General features: G+C 36.1%; 1 protein-coding gene across 1 annotated transcript in view; it reads right to left on the reverse strand.

Annotated features, from left to right (window-relative positions):
* Positions 1-12,289, reverse strand: part of SPATA16 (spermatogenesis associated 16) — a 195,259-nt gene that overhangs the window by 73,971 nt on the left and 108,999 nt on the right. The window contains exon 4 of the mRNA XM_055308435.1: positions 7,230-7,314. Coding sequence (XP_055164410.1) covers positions 7,230-7,314 — 85 coding nt within the window. The remainder of the gene's footprint in view (positions 1-7,229; positions 7,315-12,289) is intronic.

A 12,289-nucleotide genomic window follows, 5' to 3' on the forward strand; every position in this document is an offset into this window, starting at 1 on the left:
CATGACACATAGCAGTTGGTAGGAAAAATATTTTTAGGTGGGTGAGTTTGGTGCTTCTTAAATTACATCTAAACTAAATTCTATAAAGTTCGAGTTACTTTCAGACACTCTTTGTCAAAATATTTTATAAACTATATGCCTGATGGGGCCAAATAAATAAGTAAATAGACTATAAGCAAAGGTCATTAGGAGAAATACTCATATGGCATTCTTATTTTGTTCCTTTTTGTGGAAACATTTTTCACATGGAAGCAAATCTTTAGAGAGAACACATTTTTCTTCTCTAAAATATGTAGGTGTTTTGTTAAAGTAATAAAAAAATTTCTGGTTCTTTGACCTTACTTTGCCTGTAATTTCATGTTGAAGATTTTATTTTTACTCTAAGGTAGAGATATCATAAATCTGTATCATGTAAATGACTAATATTGGAATAATTTTGCAATATCAAGAAGAATAACAACAAAGAACTGGAGTGAAAGGGTTAGTCTTCATTATTGGTAGAAGGGATCAAGTAACTTTCAGTGTTAAGTTAACCTGTGTCATTCTCTGGTTAGTGCAGAGAAGTCCATTAGTTTGCTTCTGTCTTAATTGCTATGTTTGAAAGGAGAAGCAAATAGATAAGACCTTAGGATTTGCACAGAGACATCCACGAGCACATAAACCAATGAACCAAAAGAATATTAGAAATCAGCAAACTTCTCCAAATATTCTGATATATCCCAAATCAACTAGAGCCCAAAGTTGTACACATTTGTAAACTTAAAACACACACAGACACACAGAAATACTTGTTGAATTCATATAAGCACAGAACTTTTTATATAACAAATAAAAAACTATTCCAAAATATTCTTAATATTATTGGTTTGAGTTTCATGTAAAATAATATTTAATTTGGTTAACTGAATTTAACAAATATGTGTTGAATCATTACTCACAACGCACTTTGATAGTACTGTGGAAGAAAAACAGATTAGGAAGTAGTTTCTAATTTAAGTACCAGGGTTTTTTTTCCTGTTAATAAATATTTTGTGCTAGAATACATTCTTCTTGAAGACAGGACAATGTCTATTTTGTTCACTGCTGTACTTCTAACACATATCACAGTGCCTGACACACAGCCACTAATAAGTGCTCGATAAATACGAATGAGTATGAATGACAAAAATGATTTGAAAGTAAAGAAGAAAAGTACCCACTAATTTAAGAGTAGTCTGCACACACTGGAATGGAATGATTTTAAGCTTGAATGACTATAATGCAGCTTAAGGAGGAACTAGATGATGCTAGCATCCTGGGTGCTATTTTTGTCTTTGAGTTTGGAAGCAGCAAATGTCTCGTGCTAGGCCCAATATCAAGAAGAAAAAGGACTGTTGCAAAGAGAAGGAGTACACAGGGGCTTAACCTGTGGTCTGTTGAACTCTGGAAAGCAGTGGAAGGGCTTTAGGGCCCACAGACTGTGCTCTATCTTCCTCAAGCATATGGCTAGGGAAAATCTCTTTCATCTCAGTGCAGCCAGTTCCTGATTTTGTCCTTTGAGAGTAGATTAATTTCACCAAAGAAAAATTTCTTGTGGTGAGCCCTCTTTGGAAACCACTTAGGCCATTGATATCTTTAAGATGGTGAACATTCAATGCCAAGTACAAGTTGAATTGGATGGGAAGTCTTGGTATTCTCTGCACAGATGGAGGATCTGTGAAAGTTGGCACTGCCTCAGCCTTTGCTGCTTCACTAAGGAAAGATGCTCCACATGTCAGGCTTTCTACGGGGGCCTGTATTGGTGTCAACAGCCCCTCCAACAATCCCAAAAGAGGTCTTTCAGTTGCTGTGAAAGTCTTCAACTTCCTCAGAGCCAAGAGCTCGAATCAGTGCCTTTTCAGTAGATCTTTGTCAAGATACAAGAACACACCATGAGGCTCTTTCTTAATAGAGAAGTTTGTTGGCAATTCAGAGAAGAAATTTAGAAGTGATTTAGTTTGATTAATTCTTGAAAATTTTTTAAGAGAAAAGAAAACTCCTTCTTAGAACAGATTGATAGTGAGAAGTTCATTCCAGGACTAGCTTTATAATGGCTGAAATCTTAGTCACATAAATGAAGCAAATCTTTTGATTAAAATGCTGAATTTACTATTAGAAATACTGTTGAAAAACTATGAGTTTTGTTTGTTTGTTTGTTTTGGTCAAGCTGCTACTCAAATGAGGTGGTTGGAGTCAAATAACAATATAAATTTTCTAATACTGGAGATGAGACTGACAAAGTCTTGAGAATTTCTAGGGACAAAAATCAACAGACACTTGACTCTATCTCTTATGAAGGTCACTTTTTGTTCCGATGGCTTTAAAATTGAAACAAGTTGCTGACATAGATAACTTTGATTATATAGACTTAACGAAGATAATCTCATTGACCTGAGGACAAAGGAAATGATGCAATGTGAATTTTGGTTATTCTTGATGCCTGCCTATCCATATGAGATCTTGTGAGCTACAGGAGCTCTGATTCCATTTTGCTATAAGAGATTTGTGAATCAGTGTTGTTCCTCTTATTGCTATTAAAATGAAGCATTGACATTGGCATGATGTCAAATATGCTTCAATTTCTTATTCCAGAAAAATTGCATTACTTTTTAATAAAAATGATAAAATTATGATTTGCCATATTTTATGTGTAGGAGTTCCAATGCAATGAGGTAAATAGTACACAATTTTTTGTGTATATGTTTACGAATACTGTTTCTAGGTGGGTGCTTGTAAATTGAATCAGATTCTCAGAGGGGTTCGTGACTCAAAAAAGAAAGAAAGAAATTTTAAAAGAACAATTAAGGTGAAAAATAAGCTGATCAAGCAGCTTGCCCCTGTTTATGGGGGCTCTTCTGTACTTGTTTCGTGGGACTTCTGCCACAAAATTAGCTGTTGTCATCTTTTCTTACTCCATTTTTGCTGAGTGGTGCAGATTGGAGTTGGCTCTGTTACCCACACTGCAGGACATAAAAATCTGGCTCTGGATCTAAGGGGCAGGGGCTTAGGAGTGGACTACAGTTCACTGCAAAAATCTTCTTGGAATAATATTACTTTAGGAGCAGTAAATACATAGTGGTCACTGCTTCAAAATAGCTAATTTCCAGCCTGATTAGGGACTTTTCGAGTCTGTTAATTAGTTCAGAATTGTGATGAGGTTTCAAGGTGTTTGAAAAAAGAAGAGTGGCTGATAATAGGAGACTGGGTATCAGGTTGCAGAAGCCTACATGCAAGTACAGTTGTGACAAGTTATTTCCAACCCTCTCTAGCTCTGAAGAGGTGATGCTATTATAGAATAACATGTGCAAACACTTTTATTCAGAGTGATATATTCCAGTGTGAGCTGTCATGTAGTGTAGAGTTTTATGCTTTTTTTTTCTTGCTGGGTTGATGATATGAAAACCCTTCCTAATACAATTGAAAAGTGTTCTTAAGCTCACCAAAGCAAAGGTCTGTTCTTTTGTATCCAAGAGTTTGTAAGCCAACAATTTGTGAGAGTAGGTGTAGACCGGCTCTCAAATTTTTACATACCCAAATTTTCCATTTCCTGTTTAAAAAACTCTGAGAAGAATAATTGACCAGAGTGGTGGATATTTTATGTGGTTGAAAGGTAACTTCATCACTTACAACGGTAGTGAAAATAGTCTCTGCCTAAGCCTTAACGAATGTCTAAGAATGTATATGCAGATACAGTTTCTAGTCTGTGATGTTTGGGGGGCATTTGTAAATTCAGCATTATAAACTCAAGTGCCATGGTGGATTGGGGGGTGAGGTATCCTTGTATTTAAAGATGACATGGGGGCAGCCCCGGTGGCGCGGTGGTTTAGCGCCGCCTGCAGCCCAAGGCGTGATCCTGGAGACCCTGGATCAAGTCCCAGGTCAGGCTCCCTGCATGGAGCCTGCTTCTCCCTCTGCTTGGTTCTCTGCCTCTCTCTCTATCTATCTATCTCTCTCTCTCTCTCTCTCTCTCTCTGTCCCTATGAATAAATAAATAAAATTCTTTAAAAAAATTCTCTATCTTAAAAAAATAAAATAAAAATAAAAAAATAAAGATGACATGGACTGGGCACTCTCTGGCAATATCCAAAAGCCTCTTTTGATTTAGGACAGAACAAGGTTTAGAGAGGAAGATATATACAATTAAATTAAGATTGGGGAGAGGCAGGCTTGCATAAGGAAGTATGTAACTGGTGAGAATGGTGTGGTGTGCTAATGTTGAGGCTGGTTAGAGAGATTCAGTTTATGGAGTTTATCTGCATGATGGAATTTCTAATTATGTTGCTTCTTTTTATCTTAATATGTGTGACATTTTTGGATGTGCTTAAAATATTATATTTCAGTGCTAAAATGAGCTATAAGAATCGACCTTCTCAAGCACTTTCTGCTAGTCATCTCATATTTTCTAGTTGGAGTTCCTCTAGAATCTAATTGCCTTGGGTTAGATAACTATTTGGTGTTAGAACTTGGACTGAATCAGACCTGACTTCCAAACAAGGGCCCTTTTCCAATATTCCAAGTTGCTGCAAATTAAAAGAGAAAAGGAATACCTCAACAACCAAAAAATGAATAATTCAACTAAAAATGGCCAGAAGACATGAATAGACATTTCTCCAAAGAAGACATACAGATGGCCAATAGACACATGAAAAGATGCTCACCATCACTTATCATGAGGGAAATGCAAATCAAAACTACCATGAGATATCACCTCACACCTGTCAGAATGGCTAAAATCAACAACACAAGAAGCAAAAGGTGTTGGTGAGAGTGTAGAGAAAGGGGAACGTTTTTGCACTGTTGGTAGGAATGGAAACTGGTGTAGCCATTGTGGAAAATACTATGGAGGTTCCTCAAAAAGCTAAAAATAGAACTATACTAAGATCCAGCAATCACACTACTAGGTATTTACTACCCAAAGAGTACAAAAATACTGATTCAAAGGGATATGTGCACCCCAATGTTTATAGCAGCATTATCTACAATAGCCAAATTATGGAAACAGCTCAAGTGTCCACTGACTGATTAATGGGTAAAGAAGAAGTGGTACATACATACAATGGAATATTATTCAGCTAAAAAGAATAAAATCTTGCCATTTGAAATGACATGGATGGAGCTAGAGGGTATAATGTTAAGTGAAATAAGTCAGAGAAAGACAAATACCATATGATTTCATTCATATGTGGAATTCAAGAAACAAAACAAATGAGCAAAGGGGGAAAAAAAAAAGAAAGAAAGAAAGAGGCAAACCAAGAACCAAACTCTAAACTACAGAGAATAAACAGACAGTTACCAGAAGAGAGGCTGGGTAGGGGTATGGGTTTACTAGGTAATGAAGATTTAAAAAATTATTTAAAAAAATAAAAAAGAGACTACAAAGAGAAATATATTTTCTTATCTTTTATAAATACAGAATAGTTAACAGAATTTGTTTTCTTACTTTTTGTGTAGCAAACATGCATGTATCGGTAAGTGGAGATTATTTTCCTACTTTGAGGTAAATTAGTGTTCTTTAGGGATACTAGTGTTTTTTGAAAGCTAAAGGAAACAAAAAAAAATATTCACAGTAAATCTTAACCAGTTGCACCAACACTGGATCTATTTTTTCCTAGTTCAATGTAGAAAACACAGTAAGTACTGAATTTTTGTTTAGTGAATGAGTAAGTTAAATCAAACATTCATTTGGGCCTCGTTAAATGCCAAGCTTGCTGAATGTTATCTAATCCTTGAGATTCAACTCCTTTCCACTTCTCTCCAGAAGTTTCTCAATCCTTTAACAAAAAGTCTTCCTTTATTATATTTATAGCTCATATTATTTGCTTATATTTTTATATCTAGCAATTCTTTACAACTATTTAATTATATGGCTCTAAAGAACTGCTACTGTTTTGCATGTTCCAGATTCCCTGAGGAAAGTTTCAAACTTATCAGCAAGTTAATAAATTTTTTTTGAGATTAATATTTTGTTCACTAGGTCATTTTTTCCCCAAGTAATCACAAGTCTCAAGTATAGTAGGACTAATGTAAACCTTTAGTTTTTTATAAATAGGTAAATTGTGCTCCAAATATTTAGATGGAACTATCTAAATTATTGAGCACTTTAGATGATAAATCTAATACTTTACTGTCTAATAAAGATAACACATGATATGGAGACAGAAAACTGAGGGCCAGGACACAGTAGCTGAAAATATGGGAAAAGTGAGGAAGCATCAGGAGACTATTAATAATTATTTCTCCCTTTCGTATTTGTGTTTTAGCAGATCTTGTTCTAGTTGGTTTGAAAATTAAATTAAATCATCTTGATGTATAAGGAATAAAAGACACCACACACTCTAGAGGGGAGAAGATACAGAGGAGGGATTTGGCTTTTGTAGCTGACTTTCAAATATTTGAAACAATTTCATTTGGAAATGGGTTTCCTCGGTCCTTGTTTCCCTACTGGGAACCACTGGATTGAAGTTCTAAAGGGGTAGAAATTCATTTTACATGAGGTAAACAGTTTAGTAATTAGCAAATCAGATGTTGTTTCTTGGAATAAATGAGCTCTTCATTTTGGATCTATTTCAGTAGAAAGTTGTTGACAATTTGCTGAGAGCAGACAGGAAGCGAATAGATTTATGTATTGTGAAGGAGATTGAACCAGTGAATTTTAAATTCTCTTTATAATTCTAAGAGATTACCACTCTCTTCTTGGGATCTAATTGACCTTTGATATGACTTCTTGATGCCATTTTGAATAATAAGTGAGAAAAAAGATCTGCAATTTATTATATGTGTTCCAAACACTAAATATTGCCCAACAAATACAACTTATCTTTGCATTTTCTTTCGTTACGTAATTGGTATTACTTCTAGGGTCTGCTTCTACAGATCATAGATCAAAAATAATCTATGAAAATACAATGTTCATATTTTAAAGGATCGTGTCATTAGGACAGCATGCTTGGGAAAATAGTTTCTGGGATGTCTAAAATTTATATTGGGTTGTAAAACTGAAGTATGGGCCAAGGGCTAACAACCTTGAATTTTGCCCTTAAAATTAGTCACAGACAATCTGCTTCTTTACAAATACATTACTACTGAGTAGTGACCTTCTGATTGATATGGCCAGAGCTACCTTTTTCAGCAGTCTTCTAAGCACCAATCCTTCATTCTGGTTCTAAAAATGAGATGGGCTCCTCCTCCCTAGTTGGGACATCAATTTTTACCTGCCAATACAGTTTGATGAGCTTGCTTATACACTGCTCACTTCCTCCACAGAGCCAGAACATGTAGTCAGCAATCATGGCACTCCTAAGAACAAGGACAATTAAAAAATAAATAAATTTATAGGACAGAAGGAAAACCATAACAAGTAGTATATGTATAAATACTGAGGAAGAAGATTTTGTAATGTATCAATTTGACTAGATGAATATTAAGCAAAGCCGCGGCACATTTTAGACTGCAGAAAGTAGGGTGGTTTTTGTTTTCTGTTGTTTCTTTTAATTTAAAGTAAAACTATGAGAGAAACAATCAGCCATTTGTCTTCTAGATGTTTTCTTCTGCTTGTACGGTGTAAGAATACTTAAAGACTATGAAGGAATGCATTGTTTTGGTTGCCCCTTATTAAGCTTCAAAGCATTTATAGAGTAGCACATATTTTATGGACTCTAAAATGCCTTCAAACTAGCTTAGCATGTACAGGTAACTATTGTAGTGCTATTTAAGCATATCTCAGATTTTACCTGAATTAAAGATCATTCACCTGTGATTGCATTGGCCTCCTTAAAAGTAAAAATAAAAAATTTTCCAATTCAACAAACACTCCCCTCCCCCAACTTTTGTGTTTAATTGAATTGGTTCTAGTATCTAGTGTGTACAACCACTGAATTAGTCTTATTAAGCTGAGAGGGTATTAAAAACTATTGCGCAATTGATATTAATTCATTGCTTAGCACCCTTTGGAAAAACAGTTTACTTTTATGACTGTTTCTGCTAGGCCTCTCTATTTCTCTTCTCCAGAGATTCCAAATCCAATTAAATGTGACTAGAAGTAATTCCAAATTGTCACGTTAGCCAATTAAACATATAATAATCCTGTGTACCAAATCACTAGTACCAAAATTTTATTTATTTAAGTAGAGCTATCATGGTGTACCCCTGAATGTTTTTCTTATCTTTGCCTGCAGATATGTGTTGTTTCTTGACATCATTGTAAATTGAATTAGAAATTTTCCTTCCCTAAATATAGGTTGTCTGAAGCGCAGCAGCTATAAACTTACTATGGTACTCTGTTGGAAGAATTAAAATGCTTAGATTCTGGCTCAGGACAGACAAAAATTAGGACTTTAAAAAATAACAATGGGAAAAAATACCACCATTTGGAGGGTTATGCAGCTCAATATATTTTTTTTACATGTGTGATATTGGAAAGGAGCTGTCCACTGACATTTCAAAATAAATGACAATAATTTAGGAATATAATCTTTTAAGAGCCCTTTTTATAGTTTCCAAAGCCCTAATTTACTGATAAGATAAACTGAGCTAGGAGGTTTTGATGTTGTGTGAATATGTAAGAAGTAGGAAAAAAAGTTATGAAAATTATAGATGAGAGGGGGCAAAAGTGAATTTCAAAATTTGCATTTGATAGAAACACTTGGAAAAATTTTCCTCTCATGACTACCTAAAAAGGAAGTCTACTTAGGTACCTGTCACCTAATAGAAATCCATTTAACAAATTCTGAATTTAGGAAATCAATGAAAAATTTTAAAAATCTCACTCTCAAAGACAGCACGCACGTATTTATAGAAGTTGGGTACTCTTAGGTGACGACTTGATTCTGCACTCTGATTTCTCCTCTCATTACCATTTGGATGTGTAGATATGGATCAACAAATATTGTTTAATGAGGACACCAGCCATTAGTTAAACCAGGGGTGAGTAGAATTTTCCTGTAAAGGGTCAGATAGTAAATAGTTTAGGCTCTGTGGGCCATGGGGTAACTGCCTTGTGGAAGGACCTACGGACCATAAGTAAACAAATGAGTGGGGTTGTGTTCCATAAGACTTCACTTCCATAAATATATGGCACGCTGGATTTGGTATAGTTTGCCTAATTGTAAGATAAGTTAGGAGGTTGAGCAACATCAGGCGAGCATTGATATAACTGCCAATCAACAGTTAGGCAGCTTCTATAGGTTCTGGCCACAGGCCCCCTTAAATATTTCAGTCTACTGTTTTCTCTTTAGGGACAATATATGCATCGTGCTCAGATTACTGTGCAGAGTTCAAGAAAGAAACTTTACAATTTTGAAACATGCGAAAAATGTAAAAGATAAACCCTGGATCCTAGGTACAGAGTCTTGAGTTAAGTAAACGGTAAATGGGCAGTTTCCATCACGTTCATGATCGTCATTCTTAGATTGGAACAGCTGTGAGGGAAAAAGATCCCAACAGTGGGTTTCTGGAGCTTTCCTGGATTTTTAATGCTTTTGGTGATTTGGTTTTGAGTTCACCATTGTAAAAATTTTTTAAAGTTCACCATTGTAAAATCAGTTTTAGTATTTTTACTAATGTTTTCCAAAAGTTGCTCTTTCTGTAATGATGTGTTGCCAAATTGCTACATTCTTAAATATAATTTTATTACACCTGGGGGCTCAAGTCTTCTTCCAAACGAACACATCTCCAAAATGGTATTGAAACAAGTGAAGAATTAAGATTCATTGAAATTTATTACCTGACCTCAGTGAAGCACAATTATTCTAATAGTAAAAAAGATACTAGTATTAAACAACAAAGTATGGTTTCACAAAGCTATGTGTTTGCTAATATATAAATAAGTATAAATTATTTCTCTTAATGTTGGGAACACAATTTATATTGTAGTTGCTTCAAACCCATTTTCTTTCTAGTGGAAGTGGCAGTTATGTTTTCACCACCCACCTTCCTTTGTCTGGTTCCCTATCATAGCTCTGTCCTCCAGCCGAGCCTTTACAAATCAGTATAAAATTCAGTGGAAGAACATGAAAAGAGCATGGAAATAACATTATACCACGCAGCATCTGTGAGGCAAGAGACAGGGGTCTTTAATCACACTGAATTTATAAAGGGCAAAGATAATTAATTCATCAACTCAGCGTCTACGGGGAGTCAAGTACCTTGTGGGATCCCGGTTCTGGCACACTCGCCTCATGAATCAAATGTAAACAGTAACCGTCATTCTTCCTACTTCCCTTCAGGTATCTCTGTTTACCTTTAGACCAACATCCTGGAGGCTAGTCAGTGTGACCCAACGTTGCTTCTAAATGTCTTTGTTTCATTGTCGTTATTCTACTCAACTTACTTTCATTAATCTACTGAATATTGTAGCTGCACCAAAACTGGAGGATCACGTTAGCCAACTCCCTTTCAGTGACAGTGGGTGGTTTCCTATCTGTCCCTCTTGAGCTTTTGCTAGTGCTTGGCACCAGGTTAAGCATTTTACACAGTAGAGCGTGAACCTGGTCCACTCACCCATACTTCTGCATCAGATCTCATCCTACCCATGGAACTGCTCTAGTAACTCTCTCTCTCTCTCTCATTATCGCTCTCACTCTCGCTCTCATTCCTTTTCTTTCCTCTTTTTCATTTTCTTCTTTTGTCCTGGACCTCTTCTACCAGCACACGGAAATGCTGTTGTCTCTGCCGTCTTAAAATAAAACATCCCCAAAGCCTCTTGTGATCCACTTCCCTCCCAGTTCTCATCTTAATTCTTTCCTTCTACACACACACACACACAAAAACAAAACAAAACAAAACAAAAACAAAAACAAAAACAAAAACAAAAAAAAACAAACAACAAATAACAACAACAAGACCACAGAAACTCTTTGGGAAAGCCATGTATACTCCTTATCTCTAATTTCTCTTTTCCTGCTCGCTCCTGAACTCACTCCAGCAAGGCTCTTATTCCTACTATTTCACTGAAAACTGCTCTTGTCAAGGCTACTAATGGTTTCCACGCTGCTAAAACAGTGATTCAATTCTCAGTCTTCATTTTGCACATCCTCCCAGGTGCAAGTGATGCAACAGCTTGTTCCCTCTTCCAATATACACTTTCCCACTTGGGTTCCACAACTCCGCTCTTTCCTGTTTCCTTCTATCTTACTAGTTGCTCTTTTCAGTGTCCTTTTCTAGTATCTTCTCATCTCTCTGAAAGCCTACCTTTGGCGTGCCCAAAGCTGTGATGTTTAGACCCCTTCTCTTTCTATATGTGACCCCTTGGTGATCTCACCAGTTTCATGGTTCTAGATACAGCGTATGGGTTGACAACCTTCACACGTATATCCTGAACTTAAACTTCTTTTTGGGTCTCAAGACTTGTAGAAATTGTCTTCTTCACATTTCTACTTGGATACTCAGTAGCTATTTCAAGCTTAATATTTCTATACCTGAGACTCTAACCTTCCCTTACTTTCCTGCTCCAATCTCTAATAGTCTTCTCCATCCATTCAGTTTCTCAGGCAAAAAAAAATAAAATAAAATAAAATTAGTGCTCCAGAGCAGATCACTACTGTGCTTAAAACTGCAAAGGCTTCTTATCTCAGAGTAAAAGCCAGTTTTTAAAATGGCATTGAGTCCCCTGTCATATGGTCTCTGATCTCATTTCCGATTTACTCTGCGCCAGACCAGCTGTCTACTCTGCTGTTGCTCAAAAAGAATGGGTACACTCTTGCCTCTGGGATTTTGCATTGGACAATCCCTGTTCTGGGATGTTCCTTCTCTAGAACATACTCACTCCTTTCTTTAGGACTTTATCAGATGTTATTTTCTCAGTGAGGACTCCCTTGACCACATTCCAATACTATCCATACCAAAGCCAAAAATATTTACTATCTGGGTCTTTCCTGGAATGCAAGCTTCCTGAGGGCCGGGAGTTTGGTCTGTTTTATCCACGGCTCTATCCCCAGTGCCTAGAACAGTGTTGGTGTGGTAGTCACACCATAAATATTTGTTGAATTAATGACCACACATTACCTAATTTTTTAAAGTCAAAAAATTAAATTATTGTTACAAAAATCTGAGGGCTATAGAGTTACGTATCTTGGTAGGATGCTACCAGAAGGATACTCTGGATTATCTCACTGCTCGCATTTAACAGTGCCTTTGTTCTAGAGGGGGCGTGGGAATGGAGTGACAGGGTGGGCTTGCCCGATGTAGAACCCAACATTTAGCTCACATTGGAGTTTAATAAATGCTCATGGATGCTGATTATTTTTAACATAAATTGAAGAGGAAATGTACCAGA

This window comes from Nyctereutes procyonoides, unplaced genomic scaffold (genome assembly GCF_905146905.1).
Source record: "Nyctereutes procyonoides isolate TBG_1078 unplaced genomic scaffold, NYPRO_anot_genome, whole genome shotgun sequence".
NCBI lineage: Eukaryota > Metazoa > Chordata > Mammalia > Carnivora > Canidae > Nyctereutes > Nyctereutes procyonoides.